At 35.3% G+C, this 21,438-nt stretch overlaps 1 protein-coding gene across 1 annotated transcript in view; it reads left to right on the forward strand.

Moving 5' to 3' along the window:
* The first annotated feature begins 510 nt into the window (after positions 1-510).
* Positions 511-21,438, forward strand: part of si:dkey-12j5.1 (uncharacterized) — a 100,173-nt gene continuing 79,245 nt past the window's right edge. Inside the window, exons 1-8 of the mRNA XM_051130958.1 lie at positions 511-705; positions 1,060-1,160; positions 1,253-1,399; positions 1,539-1,688; positions 4,240-4,346; positions 6,414-6,537; positions 10,665-10,781; positions 12,570-12,638. Of these exons, the coding sequence (XP_050986915.1) occupies positions 639-705; positions 1,060-1,160; positions 1,253-1,399; positions 1,539-1,688; positions 4,240-4,346; positions 6,414-6,537; positions 10,665-10,781; positions 12,570-12,638 (882 nt within the window). The 5' untranslated portion in view covers positions 511-638. The remainder of the gene's footprint in view (positions 706-1,059; positions 1,161-1,252; positions 1,400-1,538; positions 1,689-4,239; positions 4,347-6,413; positions 6,538-10,664; positions 10,782-12,569; positions 12,639-21,438) is intronic.

Here is a 21,438-nt window from a genome sequence, read left to right on the forward strand (position 1 = left end):
TTAAATTAATAAAAAAGGGATAGCACAGATTTACACTGTTAGAAAAAAATATATATTTTGAATAAATTATGTTCTTTTGACAGAGAATTCATAAAAACAAAACAAAACAAACAAAAAAACAAAAAAAAAAAAAAAAAACACAGGTCCCAAAAAATATTTGGCAGCACAACTGTTTCCAACATTGATAACTGTGATAATAAATCAGCATATTAGAATTATTTCTGAAGGATTATGTGACACTTAAGACTGGAGTAACAGCTGATGAAAATTCAGCGTTGCATAATATATTTTGAAGTATACTAAAATAATATATATATATATATATATATATATATATATATATATATATATATATATATATATAGATAGATAGATAGATAGATAGATAGATTTATTTATTTACAAAAATGCACTGAAAAGAGAAGCGGTTATGTGGAAAAAAAAATCGTTTCAACGACAGGCGCACCAAAAATCCGTAGGGACTTTTATTTTGTTAAAGATGTAACCGGAAGTCATTCTGTCTGATTCACGTTGTAGCCCATGCGTACTTTCACGCTGGCATGTGAACACACCTCTAGTGGAGAAGTATTTTCCTCTTTATAAAAGTGATATAAATACACAGATATTATTTAACAACAATGGGCGGACAAGCAAAAGCTAAAAAGAAAAACAAAGCTAAAAGAAAAAACACCAAACCAAATGAAGGTATGTCAGTTTTAGAAATCTAACGTTAACCGTTAGAGAGTTAAACTATGTGGTCATATGGCTGTTAGTTTATGAAAATAATGACTTTAAAACACACTTTTAAAAATACCACATAAATTTAACCTGTTTATTGCTATAGACCGGACACTGGTAGTCAGCATTGCTTGCTTTGACAATAACGGTTTAATGTAAGTTAAACATGACATTATATGTCCATGTGATCTGTTTCATCTTGAGTTTATTGAAAAAAGGTTGTCCAATTTGCCTAACCTGTGCTTATTCACATTAAACAAATTTTGTAACTAAAAGTTTGATTGTGTGAGTGGTTGTGAAAATGTGTTTTGTGATGTTCAGGTGCCTTGATGTCACCACAGGAGAGAATGAAAGCAAAGATGCAGGAAAAAGCCAAAAAGAAAACAGCTGAAAAATACACCATCGATCAATTAATCGAAAAGGTAGTACGTTTTCTATAATGTACATGTTAAAGACAAAATATTACTGTTTGTTTTCAGACTGTATTACTATACCCACTCTCTGTTCCTCTCAGACTGAAGAGAGTATAGACAACTTTGACTTTGACATGGCCAGGCTGTACTGTCAGCGAGCGCTGGAGATTGAGCCCACTAACCTGACCCTCCTAGACATGATGGGGAACATCTGCGCTGAGCTGGGAGATATAGAGAAAGCTAAAGAGATATCCTTCACACATACTGTACCGCCACCAGTGGTCTTTGATATAGAACTTGAATATGTTTATCCTGTACTGTCCTCATGAAGCCTCTAGTCTTGTTTTTAATTGTATTTGAGTGTTACAGTCCTTGACAGCATTGTACGTGTATCTAAAAGCTGTGGAGCTCAGTCCAGAGGAGGGGCACAGTAAGTACATGTACCTGGGGCAGATTCACACAGGCATGGAGGCTGTGCAGTACTTCAGCAAAGGAACCGAGGTCATGCTCAACGCCATGGACAAACACGCCAATGAGGCAAGACCCTGCTGATTTACACATTTGTATACGCTACTGTTCAACAGAATGTGTTGTAAGTTCCACAGAACCCTGAAAATGAAAGAAACTAGCTGAGACCAGATGTAAACAGAATTTTCCTCCCTGAAATACACAGGGATTTTCATTTAGTTTAGAACCCTTAGAGCTTCAGCTAATGAATAATGGATGCATTCCATCATTATGCTGCATTTTCCCAGTGGACGGCACTTTCTTTGCATTGATTACAAAGTTAGCTGCTGAATCAGAGTAATGCTTTCTGGAAGGCACAGAATTAGCACTGACATAATAGCAGGAGGCATTTAGTTATGCTGAGCTGCGCCGTTTGCATCTGTCTACACGGGGCAGGTGAATGGAAAAGACAAATTGACAGATGTGTCTTGTTCCTGTAGGTAGATAGCTATTGAAATCCAGCTGGTCACAGATATTGTTTTACATCAAAGCAAACTGTAATCAATTGCAGTGACCACACAGGTCTTGCATACATTACTGTGTATTGGATTAAGATGCTGTGAATAATGCTCTGAGCATTGGGGCAGCATAAGATGTATGTCCTCGGTGGTCTAAATGATTTGTCTTAAGGGATAGTTCTGTTTGAACAAAGAGGAACCAGCTATGCGATTTATTTAGTGTTAAATGTGCAGTTCAGTCTTTCTGCACTAGATGGCAATAAAACATAAGCAAATAATGAAGTCCTGTAGGGAAGTGGTTCTCAACAGGGTTGCAAAACAAAAGTAGCCCATGCCAATCAAAAACAGCCCAAAGTAGCATAGTGATTATATTTTAAACATCAAAACTCAAAATATGTACTTTCCGTATCTAGAATTCATATTTTACACTCACTGTTATGTACATTGATCCTAAACAAAGCTCGATGGCTTTCTAGAAGTGACCTTCCTTCACAAAACTTGAAGGAGTAGTTCACTTCCAGAGCAAAAATTTACAGATAATGTACTCACCCCCTTGTCATCCAAGATGTTTATATCTTTCTTTCTTCAGTTGTAAAGAAATTGTTTTTTGAGGAAAACATTTCAGAGTTTTTCGATATACCCTAACTGTCATGAACCGGAATACACAGTTAACGCAGAGCTAGCCAAGACGAGCATTTGAGGTTAAAAAGTACAGTATATAATTGTAAATTAAAAAAAAAAAAAAAAAAAAAAAAAAATTGTTTCGCTAGATAAGACCCTGGGATTATTTAGAGCCATTTGAAGCTGCATTTAAACTACATTTTGGAAGTTCAAACTCAGGGGCACCATAGATGTCCACTATATGGGGAGAAGTTTTCCTCAAAAACATAATTTCTTTACAACTGAAGAAAGAAAGACATGAACATCTTGATGACAAGGGGTTAAATTTTTGTTTTGTACATTTTTAAAGTGAACTACTCCTTTAATACCTGCGGTAGGGCAGTTTTATCATAGGTAGAATGGCAAATATTTCAATACAGTCATTTCAATCAAATGTAGTTTACACAATATTTTAAACCTTTAACCCATGGGGCCCAAATTCTGTGGAAAAACCACAGACTTGGCAACCTTGATTCTTAACCTTTTTGTCTTGAAGGGCTACCATTGTCCAACACAGTGTTCAAATGCCTGCCAATTTTCATTTTTATTTTCCTTGAATTTTTCTTTATTAGCGGAAATTAGAAATTTTTTCATATGAATTAACCACAATTTATTTTGGGATTCAAAAAATTCTTAAAAAAAGAAACGAAAAAACACACACACACAAAAAACAACCAAACAAAAAGACAGTTCTTGATGGGAGAAAATAAATAAATATGATTTTAATATGATATTGCATGTTTTATATAATTTCAGTTAAGTTAGATTATTTAAAAATATTAAAAATAATATTACTTTTGTTAATAAACAACAATATTTTCATTTAAATAATTATTTTAAAAAGTCATTTTGCTACTCTGAGGTCCCTGGAAAATCACTGCTGACAATTTGCATGTATCATAATAACTAACTGTGAATATCTACTAAACATCTTGCGTGTTTGTTGAAAATATTATTGTAATAATTAAAAAAAGTATAAAATGATTAGATGTATAAAATTATATATTGTGTTATATATTATTACAATTATTAAATATTATAATTCACCATAAAAATATAAAGCGTTTGTTCTATATGTGCTATAAAAGATAAGTCTTATGAAGCCATAAGATACTTTTGTGATGAACATGTGGTGCATTTTTATTTTGACAGCCTCAGTGGAGCAGCGAATTAATGACTCAAATTTGGTTTGTTCATCACTCACAGCTATCATGTTGGAATATATATATATATATATATATATATTTTTTTTTTTTTGTTGTCTTTTTTGCAGTTTGTGAGCCAGTTGTCACCAGGATGAACAATTTTATTTTTGTATTCTATAAAAAAAAGACAAAACAAACATTAACGTTAACATAAATGTTAACATTCGACAGGTTTGGAATAACATAAGGGGTGAGTTAACAATGGCAGAGTGAATAATTTTTATTTTAACTCATTGTCGTGGTTCTGTGCACTGATAGGCTAGTGCGTTTGGAGCGGCTGCGTTCCCATCTGAGGTTGCCGTCACAAAGAAGGACGTGTCTGTGGCCTTCTGTTCCATCGCTGAGATCTTCTTCACAGATCTCTGGTAAATATCTTTCTTTTTTTACACAGATATATTCTGGCTCTTGTTCAACTTCTGCCCATCTTTGTTTGCCCTGTCCTTTCTCACTCTTTTCATTTCTCAACCTTTTTGGCTTTCTGCACCTGATGAGATGATATACCACACACACACACAGGCGTACACACCTGGGACGCTGCAGACTGGAGCCCATCTGCTCTGAGGCCTGCAGAAAAGATCTAATCACAGACTGGTTGATAGAGGGATAGAAAGAGGGAGAGGGTTGGGAATTCAGGACTGGAGTAATGGTATGGTAGGAGAGAGATGAAAAGTAGATTTGGATTGGAGATGCGCTTAGTGTTGATTGCAGAGGATCTTGGCACGACGTGACTTCATTCAAACCCTGAGATTGAAATTCAGAGCATGAGAAAAAGGTCAGGTTTATTCACTATAAATAAGCGCCTTACCATTTCACACATCAGTGTACATTATGAACGTGCAGCAGCAGCTTCTAGCAAAGTACAGTACGTCTCTGTGCCTTTCCTTTGGATGTACGTGTGCATCGGGTTTGTTGTTGTGGTAGATGTTTGCTGCAGGCGATAACTGGAAAATCAAGAGCGGAAAAGAGTGTGTGTGCTAATAAATAACATTCTCTTTGCTAGTGTTGATGCCCCTGGGTGCTGTGGAGACTCTTGTTTAGTTCAATTGTTGGTCAAACTTGTAATTTTTTGGTGTAAGCATTGTATCCAGACAGAGCTGCAACACGCAGTGTGTGTTGCTTCAAAAAAGTTTCAAAAAAATGCATTTAATTCTAATACATATTTGATACGTCCCATTTTGGTTTCTGCATCAAATTAAAAAGCATATTAAATGCAAGAAAAGTGTCTACTTTAATGTTTCAAATAACTTTTGTGAAAATAAAATGTCAGAATAAGGAAATAATGAAACAAAATAATGTTTCATCATCATTTAGTGTTGTGAAATATTTTTACTATTTAAAATAACTGCTTTCTATTTGAATATGTATTTAAAGTGTAATTTATTCCTGTGATCAAAGCTGAATTTTCAGCACCATTACTCCAGTCTTCAATGTCACATGATCCTTCAGAAATATTCTGATATGCTTATTTGTTGTTTAAGATACATTTATTATTATTATTGTCAATATTTAAAACAGTTGAGTACATTTTTTTTTCTTTAGATTCTTTGATGAATAGATCCAAAGATAAACATTTATCTGAAATCAAAAGCTTTTGTAACATTATACACTATACCGTTCAAAAGCTTGGAGTCAGTATATTTATTTATTTATTTATTTTTCATAAAGAAATGATAGAAATGAATACTTTTACTTAATAAGGATGCATTCAATTGATCAAAAGTAATGATAAAGGCATTTATAATGTTACAAAAGGTTTTTTATTCAGATAAATGCTCTTTTTCTTAGCTTTCTATTCATAAAAGAAACCTGAAAGATCTACTCAGCTGTTTTAAACATAATAATACTAATAATAAATGTTTTTAAGCAGCAAATCAAAATATTAGAATGATTTCTGAAGGCTAATGTGACTGGAGAAATGATGCTAAAAATTCAGCTTTGAAATCACAGGAATAAATTACATTTGAAAATATATTCAAATTGAAAACAGCTATTTAAATACTACAAATATTTCAGAATTTTACTGTTTTTGCTGTGCTTTGGATTAAATAAATGCAGGCTTGGTGAGCTAAAGAGACTTCTTTAAAAAAAACCTTAAAAATCTTACTGTTCAAAAACTTTTGACTGATAATGTATATGAATGTAAAAATGAAACAATGTACTTAATCTGACCTTATTCAAATATATACAAGAAAAAGCGATTATACTAAGCTTCATTATATTTTAAATTATTAAAAACCTCTTGCCGACAAATGGGTAAACCATAGTGTTTTGAAGGATAGTGCTACCTATATCTCTCGTCTATTAAGATATTGATTTCTTTGTGCAAACATTTGCACATTATGCAAAAATATGTACTTACACATGAGTTAAATATCACTGACTGGCTTTTATGTGATTTTAAATAGCTTTATAACTTTTTGATTGTTTGACAGCATGGAGGAGGGCGCTGCTGACCGCTGCAAAGAGGCCATCGACAAAGCTTTACAGTACGACGAGCACAACCCCGAAGCTCTCCAGCTGATGGCCAGCTACCTGTTCAGCATCGAGAAAACTGAGGTACGACAGGACAACTGAGAAGTGAATTACCCAGAGTTCCCTCACTATCTCACTGGTTCATTGCACTTCTAGAAAGAAGAGCGTTGTGAGCAGTGGGCCATTATGCAGTCATAATTAGTGTAGGTGGACAGCAGCTGAGAGAGCTGAGTCATGTATTTCTGAGAAGGACACACAGAAATTGTGGGAGAGAACGAGTAAGAAAGACAGGTTTTGGGCATGTACGCTTGTTTTTTTTGTATGAGGGATAGATGAAGATGGCAGATGAGAGAGTTAGGTCACAGCTAATGAATTACAAGCCATTAATAAAACAAGCTTATTGAATATGACTCAGTGTGGGACAGATTTACTACTAGCGCAAACACGCCTGGTTTGATGCAGTTCCTCATTGGACCACTAGGGGGCAAACTGACATAAGACCAGCACGTCTGCTGATCGTGAGCGACCTGCTGAGTTGAGCTTCAGTCTCCAGCTTAAAGCTCTTGTAACATTGTGGGTATTTTCACTTCAGAAGACACTTCCATTTCCCTTCAAAGAGCTGACAGCAAAACTTGACTGAAAAATCATAAACTTGAGTCTCTTTGTGTCCTCCAACCTCAACCCTTTTTCAGGCTTGTGCTTTTTCATCTCATCTTATGTCACTGCCTCTAATCCTATGTTTCTGCCTCTTGTACTTTACCAGATTCTACTTGTTCATACCATTTCCTCCTTTCTTCAGTTTCCTAATTTCACATCATATATCCTTCACTTCTTCATTTCACATGTTATCCTACTTAGTTACTTTCTTTCATCTTATACCACTTCACGTCATCTTATAGAGCATTTTGTTGTCCTATTTTGCTTTTTGTCATTCTGTTCTATTTACCAATTCATCCCATCTCTTTCCATTTCCTCTTTTCCTAAACTGTTTTCTGTCATCCCATTTTACTTCCTTCTCGTCCCATCTTATTCATGCTTTTTCCTGTTTCCTATACCACATATTGCTATTTCCTATTTATTTTCATCTCATACAGTGGCATCTCATCTTATATTACTTTCTCTCACTCTGACCTACTCCTTTACTACTTCCTCTCCTCCAATCCTACATTCTTTCATCTTGTAGCACTACCTGTTATCCTACTTTTTAATTTCCTTTCATGCTTTGGTACTTCTCAGTCTATACTGCTTCTTATTGCTCATGCTATTTACTACAGTACTTCTTTGCATCATATACAGTACCACTTCCTTTCATCCTTTATCACTTCCTCATCTCATTTTCTCTCACCCTGACCTACTTCCTTTCATCCTATTCTACTTCCTTACAGCACTGCCTGTTATTCTACTTTCTGTCACCTGCTCGCATCCTTTACCACTTTTTGTTGCCCGTGCAGTTTCCTCATCCTAACTTATTTTTCTCAACTACTTCCTTTTAACATGTTCTGCTTCCTCTTATCCTTTACTACTTCCTCTCATCATATCTCAAGCCACCCCCAGTTATTCTACTTTCTGTCACTTCCTCTCATCCTATACTATTTCCTCTCATCTTATAGAGCTTCCTGGTGTCCTGTTCCACTTCCTGTTATGCTATTCCACTTTATATTCCATTATATTCTTTCCCGTTTTCTCTGTTACAAGATTTCTCTCATCCCATATTATTACCATCTTACTTCCTCTCATCCTCTCATCTTCCTCTTCTCATATAACTTCCTGTTGTCTAATACTACTACTTCTCATCATGTTCTCCTTCCTAATTCCTCATTTCCTACTTCCTCTTATCCTATACTTATACCTTTTTAATGGCCATGCTATTTCCTGCTTCTTTGCATCATATGCCACTTCCTTACAGACTGTCTTACGTTCTCTTTCCTTAACCTACTTTCTATTGTCCTGTCCTGCTTCCTCAACATATTCTGCTCCTTTTTATCCTTAACTACTTCCTTTCATCCAATCCTGCTTCCCTTCAACATATCCTACTTCCTCTTATCTTTTACTACTTCTCATCCTATCCTGATTCTTTTCATCTTAAGTCACTAGCTGTTATTCTACTTTCTGTCACTTCCTCTCATCTCTTCTGGTGTCCTGTTATACTTCCTGCCATCCTATTGATCTTCCTAGTTCCTTAATATCTATTCCCATTTTGTCTGTTAAAAGTTTTCTCTCATCCCATGTTATTACCTATCTTACCATCTTACTTCCTCTCATGCTGTGCCTTTTTTTAATGGCCCTGCTATTTCCTGCTTCTTTTTATCAGATGCTACTTCCTTTCAGATTGTCTTATTTTTTTCTCTCCCTAACCTACTTCCTATTTTCCTATCCTGCTTCTTTTTAACATATTATGTTCTCTTTTATCCTTTACTACTTCCTTTGTCTTATACCACGACCAGTTATCCTACTTTGTTATCTCCTCTCATCCTTTACTACATTTTATTGCCCATGCAACTTTCTACTTCTTTGCTACTTCCTCTTATCCTTTACTACTTCCTCTCATCCGATCCTGCTTCCTTTTAATCTGAAGCCACTACCAGTTATCCTACTTTCCCTCACTTCCTCTCATCTCACACCATTTCCACTCATATTATAGAACTTCCTGGTGTTCTGTTCTGCTTCCTGTTATCTTATTCCACTTCCTAGTTCCTTATATCATTTCCCATTTATTACCTATCTTACCATATTGCTTCCTCTCATGCTATACCTTTTTAATGGCCTTTTTAATGCATCATATGCTTTCTTTCTCTCTCCTTAACATAGTTCCTATTGTCCTATCCTACTTCCTCTCAACATATTCTACTCCGTTTTTTTCCTTTACTACTTCCTTTCGTCCCATCCTACTTCCTTTTATCTCATACCTCTACCAATTATCTTACTTTCTGTCCTCTCATCCTTTACAATTTCTATTTCTCATGCAATTTCCTACTTCTTTTACTACTTCCTCCCATATTAACGATTCTGTCTAACCTACTTCCTTTCAACATATTCCACATCCTCTTATCCTTTACTTTTACTTCTCATCTTATCTTGCTTCCTTTCATATCAAGTCACTACCTGTTATCCTGCTTTCTGTCAGTTCTTCTCATCCTACACCATTTCCCCTCATCTTATAGAGCTTCCTGGTGTCCTGTTCTACTTCCTGTTATCCTATTCCACTTCCTAGTTCCTTATATCTCATACCCATCTTACATCTTACTTCCTCTCATGCAGTACCACTTTTAAAGCGTTCAACATATTCTACTCCCTTTTATCCATTACTGCTTCCTTTCATCTCATCCTACTTCCTTTAATCTTGTACCACTACTGATTATAATACTTTCTCTCACTTCCTCTCATCCTATACCACTTCCCCTCTTCTTATAGAGCTTCCTGTTGTCCTATCGTACTACTTCTCATCTTGTTCTACTTCCTAATTTCTCTCATTTTATACTACTTTTTAATGGCCATGGTATTTCCTGTTTCTTTGCATCATATGCCACTTCCTCTCAGACTGTCTATCTTTCTCTCTTTCTCCCTAACCTACTCCCTGTTGTCTTGTCCTGCTTTCTTTCAACATATGATACTCCCTTTCACCCATCACTACTTCTTGTCACCCCATCCTACTTCCTTTAATCTCATACCACTACTGATTATACTACTTCCTCTTACTTCCTCTCATCCTATTCCATTTTCCCCTTCTCATACAGCTTCCTGTTGTCCGATTCTACTACTACTTCTCATCCTGTTCTACTTCCTAATTTCTCATTTCCTGCTTCCTCTCATCCTACACCACTTTCTAATGGCCATGCTATTTCCTGCTTCTTTGCATTATATGCCACTTCCTCTCAAGTTGTCTTACTGTACGTTCTCTCTCCTTAACCCACTTCCTATTTTCTTCTCCTGATTCCTCTCAACATATTCTACTCCTTTCCTTTCATCCTATTCTACTTCCTCTCATCTCATACCACTACAGATTACCCTACCTTCTCCCACTTCCTCTCATCCTTTTCCACTTCCCCTCTTCTTATAGATCTTCCTGTTGTCCTATCTTACTACTTGTCATCCTATTCTACTTCCTAATTCCTCTTTTCTTTTCTTGAAAAAACATGTACCTGTGTTTTTACAATCAGCATGCCTAGAGGAAAGGCTCTCTCAACTTTATTTTTCATCATGTTTTTATGCAGGAGGGGCGTGAGTACCTGAAGAAGAGCGTGTCGTCATGGTTACCTAGCCTGCAGAAAGAGGAAGAGTCATTGGCGAGCACAGAGCATGACATGGAGGAGGAAGAAGATCAGAATAAGGTGTGTACACAGGTGTTTGCGTTCCAAAGGGAATGGAAAGATAAAGATAGGATGCATCGTGACCTCTCCTTTGACCTCTTTCTGATGGCATAGAATGAAATAGTACTACCCTTAAAAAAGTTTTTAGTTTGGAAACGATGGAGGAAGAAAGGAAACAAACTAGCTTATTTTATCTTTTCTTTTTTGTCTCAACGCCAGGCCAAGGCTGTGGCATTCTGCCGCTAGGCTGGCCCTGGGGCCACACACGCAGACACACACACAGATCCCTCATCAAGTGACCACGCTTCGCCACTGACAGCCTTGTGACTCTTAAAAACATTGTTTTTTCCTTAAGGCTACACATTTCATGGTTTTTCGAAGACATATTTTCATTTCCATGTGCCTAAATTAATTTTCGCAGTTCATCTGTTAAGTACGGCTGAAGAAACCACAGAAAAACAAGCCTCACCTGAACTGACTCGTTGAGGGAATTTTTAAAAGTTGTTTACTTTCCTGTTGGTTAAAATTTCAGGGAACTTGCTTGGCACTAGACATAATTTTGTCATATGTAGATGCAGCTTTGCGACTTGTGGAAAATCTTGGCAGGTAGGCGAGTATGCGCCTGTTTGAAGCATGATGTAATCGGGTTCAGTGCTCTTCTTACAAAGCTGATTTACAAACTATTTATTCAGTATACAGATGAGAGACTGTGTTTGTATGGGCAATATAAGAATGAGCTTCATAACATCACAGACAGACTACAATTAACACAAGAGATGAAGTGGCCTTGATGGTGTGGTGATATATTGAATAAGTAAATAGTGTTTATAAAGTGGGATTTTTGAAATGTCCATTGAGACCTTGGAAAGAAATCAGTCACATACAGAACTTTTACTTATTTAAAGCTGCAGTCCATAACTTTTGGCGCTGTAGCGGTTAATAAACAACTGCATGTGTCTTGTATAAGAACATTGTAGCCGGAGCTACTTCTGTTTATATCTATGACGAATTACGCAGGTAGAACCGTACTGGTTCCTACCAGAACCAGTCTGAAATAGTCAGAATATAAAATTATTCTAGGTGTACCATAGTGATTCAGAATTAACCAAAAATGTGGTTTGGAAAACGGATTCATGATGTGGACTCTTTTCTTGGTAGTAGTCAATACACTGTTTAGCTTAGGGCTGCACGATTAATCGCACGATATTGTGAGGCGCGCTTAGTCAGTGAAGCCGGTACTTTGATTAGTAGTAAAGCTCCATCACGTGCGTTCAGCTGGAGCGGCAATTAATACACAGAGCCGTAAATCACTGACAAGCTACGCCAAATCACGCTCATAATCGATTAATCGTGCAGCCCTAGTTTAGCTAGTTCTGTTCTAAAATAGTTCTCAAACACATGTTTTATTAGCAGTAGTGTCATGAAGAAAATTATCTACCAAATTCAAGCAATGTTGTGAGTAAAGAATGCGATAAGGTTTATGGAAAGCATTTGTGGCATACTTTTGATTGCTACTGACAATACCTTTAATGGCAACTTTAATTCTACTGTGCCAATGCAGTGTTTGAGGTGTAAAAAGTGCAGATCTTTGTTGTGTAACTTAATATACAACTAGGGCTGCTCTCGACTAAAGATTTTTCTGGTCGACTAGTAGTCGTTCATTTTAAGCATTAGTTAACTATTAGTCGCACGTTTATCAATTAACCTTTTAAATCATAATAATGAGCCTTTAAAATCACATGAAGGCTTTTATTATTCTTGAGTACTTTGCCTTTTACTTAATATTTTCTGCATTGTTTTTTGTTTCAGAGCAACATCCCGCCTTATGAATCCAGAATAACAACAGCCAAACTGCTGATCGAAGCCGAGGAGTATGAGGTAAGATGATGGTCTCAACCAGTGGCTGCATTTCACGGAAAACTAGGGTATGCCTAGATTTGGGCTAGTTTTAAGTAGCAATTGTGTAGGTTTTTTTGTGAGAGCCTGGCAACCCTGAACAGCAGCGCTCATGGTGACACACCCTGCTACCGTGTTATTGTCACTATTAGGAATGCCAGCCTAGCAGTGTTCAGGTATATTTCGAGTGTCTTTAATGAGCATCATCATGAAGTTTTGTCTGAACTCTGAATGCTAGGGTATGGCAACTGCAATATGCAAACGCCCCTGGTCTCAACACATTTAAAGGAGAAGTCCACTTCCAAAACAAAGATTCACATATAATGTACTCACCCCTTTGTCATCCAAGATGTTCATGTCTTTCTTTCTTCAGTCGTAAAGAAATTATGTTTTTTGAGGAAAACATTTCTGCATTTTTCTCTAATTTTGAGCTTCCAAAATGCAGTTTAACTTTAAAACACTCCAAGCAGAGTACGGCAAGACAAGCGTTTGACATTTAAAAAGTATATAAATTGTATTCTTTTTATTAAAATAACTGATCGTTACGCTAGATAAGAACCTTCTTTCTCGGCTGGGATAGTTCACAACCACATTTGGGATTGTTTGAAGCCACATTTAAACTGCATTTTGGAAGTTCAAAATCGGGGCACCATATCAGTCCATTACATGGAGAAAAATGCAAAAATGTTTCCTTCAAAAAACAATTTCTTTACGACTGAAGAAAGAAAGATATGAACATTTTGGATGACAAGCGGGTGGGTAAATTATTTGTAAATTGTTGTTCTGTTAGTGGAATTCTCCTTTAAGATTCACGTTTCGGGATGTTTAACTTTGATGCTCTTCAGCAAAGCAGAACTGAAGTGTCCAGTGAATTTTAAAGAGGTGCATAAAGTACCTGTCAGTTATTCTTTGAGGTGTTGGTAATGTCGTCCTATACCCATATTCAGCTGACGAGCTGTTTTCAAGCTACAGGGTAAAAAATGATTTCATAGCAGTGCATCGGATCCATTCTAGACTCAGTCTTTATTTATCCGGTGTTAGCACAGTTTAATCCAAGACAATCCATTCTTGCTGTGCAAGCAAGTTTAAAGACTTATAGAATACATCTTGTACAAGTACACTAATATTAGCTATATGTCTAACAAACAGGCTTAACGCTGTCAGTGTTGTGTGTAATGAGAAGGTTTAATTTGTGCTCTACTGCAGCTGTAGAGTAAACCATCACCCAGTGTGTTGTGATACTGTATAATTGTCAGCAGGGCAATTATTTACTACCTAAAGATGTCTGTTTCTGTGGCTGCGGTGAAGCTGGTGAGGTGAACAAATAGGTATTATTATTATTATTATAGAAACACTTTTGGCAAACAATTTTTGAATGTGTATTTTCAGTCGACCTGTTTGTGAGACACAACCATACACAAGCTGAATTTGTATAGTCCTCCAGTGTTAGTGGTTTTGTCTTTTGTATCAGTGTGAAGGTGTCCCACAGAGACAGCGTTCACACTTAATAAGGCTAAGACTATAGATTTGTTTCCCTTTAAACCCTTTTCTCCTTTTCTATCAGCGCTAAGGCATCCTTTGAATAATGCAGGATTGGTATTTTATTTGCACTTTACCGTGACCTTTGCAAAATGTGAGTGTGCAGTATTGCACAAAAGAGTACTTTTTTGGTGCAGAGAGTGTGATTGTCCTGACACCTGTCCAGCACTCAGAGAGAGGTATCGGAAAAAGTGAGAGAACGGAGAATTTAAATAATAGCGAAGAGGAAAAAGGAAGAATGACGGGGTCGAGAGACAGAATGAAATAAGGCAGGACCGGGATGAGATGCTGTAAAAGTCCAAGTCAGTTTGTGTGAGAGAGAGAATGATGAATTGACAGCTGTGAGAGGCACACTTTTCTTTAGTTCTTTTTCACACTTGCTTACGTTTGTTCGGGCTCATCCTGAGGAGACAGTGAAGGACTGAGGGCTGCAGCCTGACTTTTAAAAAGCGTCTGCTCTCCCTTAGCCGAACACAAATAGAATCTCCTCCCAGCACGGGGGACATATTAATATTAAAACCAGTCACCTGGCTGTCTGTCAAAATGATGCCAAAGGTTGCAGGGTCGGCTCTGCGACAGCGGGTGTTTAGACAGAAGCCGGGCCCCCCAGCAGCAAGGCCCTTTGATTGGACAGCTGGGAAAGGTGAGCACTTTTAAACGGAGAGAAAGGGAGAGAGAAAGAGAAGGATGGACTAATTTAGATGTCTAGAGGCAGTTGAAGCTCTATAGATACTGGTGTAAAAAAAAAAAAAATCAGTTTTAAGCATGCAGCATAATAAATGTCAAGCCATATTTTACATGATTCATTACAACTAGGGCTGTCAAATGATTAATTGTGATTAATCGCATACAAAATAAAAGTTTACATAAATTATGTATGTGTACATGTATGTAGAAAAAAAATATATTTAATAGAATTATTTTAAAAAAATTATTAAAAGTTAATAATAAATAATTTACATTGTTATAAAATATTTATATTTTGAATAAACACTGTACTTTTTAAACTTGTTATTCATGAAAGATTCCTGAAAAAAAAAATCACAGGTTCCAAAAAATATTTGGCAGCACAACTGTTGATATTATCCAACATTGATCATTCTAATAATAAATCCGCATATTAGAATGATTTCTGAAGGATCATGTGACACTTAAGACTGGAGTAACAGCTGATAAAAATTCAGCTTTTCATCACAGGAATAAATTCTATTTTAAAGTATGTTAAAATAAAAAACATTATTTTATATTGTAAAAACATTTTGCAATATTACTGTTTTTTTCTATATTTTTAATCAAATAAATGCAGCCTTGATGAGCATAAGAGACTTCTTTAAAGACTATTACAAGCCTTACTGACCCTAAACTTTTGAACGGTAGTGTATATATATATATATATATATATATATATATATATATATATATATATATATACTGAACAAAGTATATCAATGTTCCAGTAATTTGAAATAGTAATTTTTTTTCCTGCTCTAAATTAAAACATATAATGCAATGTTAAACTATTCGTAGTTTTCCACTGTACATGGTAAGGTAACATCTTTTTTTTTCTATAACAATTACAAGCATTTTTACATTGCACAGTATTATAGTTATTTATATTTAGTGTATAGTAATTAAAAACTGTGATTTATATTTTGATATTTTACTTACTAATTTTTTTTCATTTGAATTGAAAATCACTATATTTGTAGCACATTCTGAGTTTAGACTTTGATCAAATAGAAATAATCCTGTGTGAGTATGTATTAACCAAAATCTCTTTTTTCCCTCAAAATGTTAAACTCATTTTTTCCTAAAACATGAACAATTTATCAAAATTATCATTGTTTTTAATATTCTGACTATGTATATTGAGGTAAAATGTTGCAATACTTTGAAATAGTGAGTTTTTTTTATTTCATTTTATCCTTTGAAGGTAGAAAGGAAAGCTCTGTTCTTATTACAGGGGTAGAATGTTTGCTTCCTTTATAGATTATAAATAGCATATGTCTGTGTCCTTGTGCCATAATGTCCTGCTTGAACACATTCAGTATTAGTTTTGCTGGCTGTGTATGTAACTGTCAGACAGTGGCGATTCAAAATGAGTTTTGAGGACTCAGGAGAGTGTGTGTGTGTGTGTGTATGTTTGTGTGTAGTGGCAGCGCATGCTGCATGAGCTAACTCAATATTAGCAAGGCCTTTTCCTGCTCCACTCCAGCTGGGTCAAAGCCTGACACACTCTGTGACAGCACAAGATTGATGTCTTGCTTCGCCAGTGGGCTGAAAAGAGGGAGGAGAGAAAGAGAGACACGAGCAGTAGGACGAGTGGGAGGAATGGAGAGAGCGGAAAGAGATATAGTTGAATGAAATGCTGTAGTTGGGAGGAGAAGGAAGTCTTGCCCTTTAAAAGTGACAAAGGTACTGTGTAATGTCAGTAGTGTAGGACTTAATTATCTCTAAAGAGGGAGATATTTAAAAGAAACTCAAACCCTAGGGACTAACACACAAGGTTATACACACACCTAGACCCCTGTGCTAATTAGCCTTTTGGAGCTAATAGCCACACACCAGCACGCTACTTCAAATAAAACTGGAATTTTTTACCTTTTGTCTGTGAACACAGCGGGTTGCAACTCTATCCCGATCTAGATACTTAAGTCACACTTAAATTTATGAATGTCATTGCATTACATAACAAATATTAAACTTCTTTTTGTTTGGGCTGGTTTTGGTTGAACCTAAATTGGTTAAACCTAATTCACCAAAATGGCTAAGAAAGGTTCTCACATGATTTGTTTGCAGATTTCAGTTTTTTTTTTTTCAGTGACTGAATGGAATTAATTCAGACTGATCCAAATTGTGGATTTTGTGACCAAATACATTGTGCAGCATATTCATATGACTTTATTTAAAGGGATAGTGCATCTAAACATGAAACATTGGTCACTGTTTACTTAATGTAATGCTGTTTCAATACATGTACAATACATAGTTCTTTTAGGTCACTGGTCAGAATGATTTGTTCATTAATTTCTTTTCTTTCTTTTTTTTTTGTTTATTTAAGGAAATTCCTACATTTATTCAGCAAGGACACATTAAATTGATCAAAAGTGACACAGATATTAAGTAGGGCCCTATGATATTGGTTTTTTTTTTTTTTTGTATTTATTTATTTTAATATCATTATTTTTCTTATGTTTTTTCCCTTTGTTATGTTTAAATGTTAAAATGCAAGTTTTATATGTTTGTATTCAAAGAAGTGTAATTATTCTCTGTTAAAATTTCAAATAATAAAATATTTAAATGTAAATACACAGTATTTCTCACAGTAATACATAAATACATAATATATTTGTAAAATCAGTTGATTAGAGATGCTTATGATTATTACAATTTAATGAAACCATACAAAAGGAATCCGTAAAATTATTGCAAATCAAAGAATTTGGTAAAAATAAAAGTAAACTGTAGAAAAAAAGGCCATATTTCATAGAGCCTTAAAAATGTAACTGTTGTTAAAAATGTAATAAATTGCTGTTAAATTGTGTAAGTTTCATGATTTCTGCTAATTAGACATGCTTTTTGATTTATATTTTAAAATGTAACCATTAAAACAGAGTGTAGAAAAATTCAAACAAAACGGAAAAAAGCAGAATTTGGAAAAAAAAAATATATATATATATATTACAGATTTAATTTTTCTCACACACACACACACACACACACACACACACACACACACAACACAAATATACTGTGTCTTTAGGGACACTTTAGTCTTTAAGGACATAAGGAACTTATTTCAAAAACATTACCAAATTTTACCAGATTGAAACAACATGAGGATGAGTGGATGAATTTTCATGTTTGGATGAACTGTCCTTTTGAACTGACACAAGGACATATACAGCTAGCTCTCAGTTAGGCTTTGAAAATGATTTAAAGCACTTCATTCAGGACACAGTGGAGTTCATGTAACATCTCTTGTGGGATTTGAACCTACAAACTTTTTGGTTTGCTATGCCATGCTATTCTGTGATGTGATTTGTACTTGTCAGAATTTCTTACTCTAGGGGTTTCACTGATGTCAGGACACCTTTATACAGGATTAACATTGTGTCAGCTATAGATGTGGCTTCTATAGTGATTTTCCTCTGAGTAAAGGAGCATATGACAGTCTCTTAGAGACTAAGCTGGCTTTAAGGCTTTAACACGTTTCCACATCTTCACTGGGTACAAATAATGTTCTCTTTTTTTTTTTTCCATCTCTTTCTCATTCCGGTCTTTTGTTGTGTGTGTGTCGGAGCTCAGCGAGAGAGTCATCGGTAATCCAGACCGGCTCTGATAAGAATGATAATTTGGGAAGATACTCTCTTCCCTCGCGTCAGTCTCAGGAGGCTGAAAAGGAGGACTGAGGAGTATTTTTAGAAGCAAGGAAGCCGTGTGTTAAGGCTGTGTGTGTTAAAGCTGAGGTCATCTTTGGTGTTCACTTTTGGTTTCTTAGATTGTTAAACTGTTGTCGAGTCTTTATTGAGGATGTGTAGTATTTTTCTTGTCTGAATTCCCATCCTTCCAGTGAGAGATAAATCTGTTTGTAGCTCCTTGCAAACTGCTGATGTGATTGCTGTCGTGATCTAATAAGGTTGCGTAATAAAATTGCATCTGTTTGATTACAGACAGATTGTTTTGATTTAGGTCTCAGAGATGATATCAAAACATGTTTGCTGTGCTTGTTTAAGCATCTCAACCAGCCCGATACAGCAACATTAGCTCAAATGCGATTAAAATGTTGAGGTCGAATTGTTGTTTTGGCTTTCCAGTGGTAGGTGATGGAAGAGTTTGGAAAACCTGTTTGAAATGGTCAATATTTTAGTAATTTTGTTCAGGGAATGCAGAAATTACACACATTCGAAAAGCTTAAAATCAGATTTTTAATTTAAAACTACCAGTATTTACAATAAATTGTGTGAAAAATATACATACATGTGTGATTGTACACTTAGATTACTCTAAATCCCAGCTAATGCTCACTTAAAGTTAATTTTTAAAAACACTAATAATTTAGTAACATTTCATAAAATAATTTTAGATCTCAAAACAAATATTTAGACAAAATAGTATAGATATAAAACATATTTTGAGTTTGAAAATTGAAATTATAATTTAATAGAAGAAAATTAAATAATTAGATAATGAAGAAAATAAGAAAATATTTTTGGAGGCTAAGTAATTGTTTCTGAATATTTATTGTTTTAATTTAGTTTCATCACTCTTGGTTTGAACAAGCTGGTTTAATTACTGTACATTTATCTGATTTTTTTTTTTTTTTTTTTTTTTCAAATTTAATTACTTTCTCTTTTTCTCTTTTTAGATACGTGTCTTTATGAAAAAGTGCTGCTGTGGTGTTTTAATTATCTGCTTATAGCTGAACTAAATGAAACCAAGTATAAAACTTTTTCACCTCTGCCCGCAGTGCGGAGTATAAAGAGAGAGATTTCTGAAGCGTCTCTGCAGTGACCCTGGAGTCGTGCGCTAGCGTGTTTCTATCCCTTCATGCAGGACTCATAAGCTCACTCCCAGTCTAATGCTACTCTGAGCTTTTCTCTAATTGAGATAATGCTTCTCTGCAGCTCTAAGCTGGAGTGATTGGCTGACACTTTTAATAGCGGTTAGAGGAACTTTTAGCTAATGAAAAGAATGAAATGTTCGTCAGGCCCTGAGACTGAATTATTGAGCACAAATCAAACTGTTGTTTGATATGACTTTAAAGCTTTGGAGAGAGCTGAGAGTTTTGTGTGACGCACCATTTGATGTGAAAACACACACACATACGCATTTAGTGTTCAAGCACTTTGACCTAAGGATGCCAGAGGCTGTTTGTTCGACATATCTCATATCTTTAATCAGAAGTTTCTGCAGGGAGCTCTTAACTTTGAATTTCAGTTTAAGGAGCATCAAAAGTTTGAAGAGAGCAAAGCTCATGCAGTCACTGAGTTACACTGACCAATTTTATTGATGTCCTTACTACTACTTTCCTTGGCCTCGAACATGGTAGTTGAGTTGCGGTCTATGCAGGGTCAGAAATCTCTCGATTTCATGAAATTTATCTTAATTTGTTTAAGAAGAACAAAGGTCTTATGGGTTTGGACTGACTTGAGGGTGAGTAATTAATGACAGAATTTTCATTTTTGGGAACTATCCCTTTAAATTTCAGTTTAAAGGAGAAGTCCACTTTCAAAACAAAGATTCACATATAATGTACTCACCCCCTTGTCATCCAAGATGTTCATGTCTTTCTTTCTTCAGTTGTAAAAGAAATTATGTTTTTTGAGGGAAACATTTCAGGATTTTTCACCATATAATGGACTGATATGGTGCCCCGATTTTGAACTTCCAAAATGCAGTTTAAATGCGGCTTCAAACGATCCCAAATGTGGTTGTAAACGATCCCAGCCGAGGAAGAAGGGTCTTATCTAGCGAAACGATTGGTTATTTTCATTAAAAAAATACAATTTAAATACTTTTTAATCTCAAATGCTCATCAGTTTAGGCAGAGTGAGACAAGACGACCGTTTGGCATTAAAAAGTATATCAATTGTGTTTTTTTTAAAAATGAAAATATTCGAATCGTTTCGCTAGGTAAGACCCTTCTTCCTCTGCTGGGATCGTTTACAACCGCATTTAGGATTGTATGAAGCCGCATTTAAACGGCATTTTGGAAGTTCAAAATCGAGGCACCGTATCAATCCATTATATGAAGAAAAATGCTGAAAAGTTTTTCTCAAAAAACAATTTCTTTACGACTGAAGAAAGAAAGACATGAACATCTTAGATCACAAGAGGGTGAGTAAATTATTTGTAAATTGTTGTTCTGGAAGTGGACTTCTCCTTTAATGTTGAATAACATCATTGAATCTTGTAGACTAAATAATGAAGATCCAATTTTTTGTAGGTGCTCTTTTACTTTATATATTGTATTACTCAAATGCTATATGCTTCTGAACTCAAATATTGAATGAACAACTAAGCAGTAAAAGGTTCATACCCTTTACATACAAGATGTATACAAAACACAAGTCTGTTGCTCATCTTCAGTATTTAAAGGAATAGTTTATCCAGAATCAATGTTCAGTCTTTTATTAGTCTCTTTACAAACTCATATGTGACCCTGGACCACAAAACCAGTCATAAGTGTCAATTTTTCGAAATTGAGCTTTATACATAATTTGAAAGCTGAATAAATAAG

This window comes from Labeo rohita, chromosome 16 (assembly GCF_022985175.1).
Source record: "Labeo rohita strain BAU-BD-2019 chromosome 16, IGBB_LRoh.1.0, whole genome shotgun sequence".
In the NCBI taxonomy this organism is placed as follows: Eukaryota; Metazoa; Chordata; class Actinopteri; order Cypriniformes; family Cyprinidae; genus Labeo; species Labeo rohita.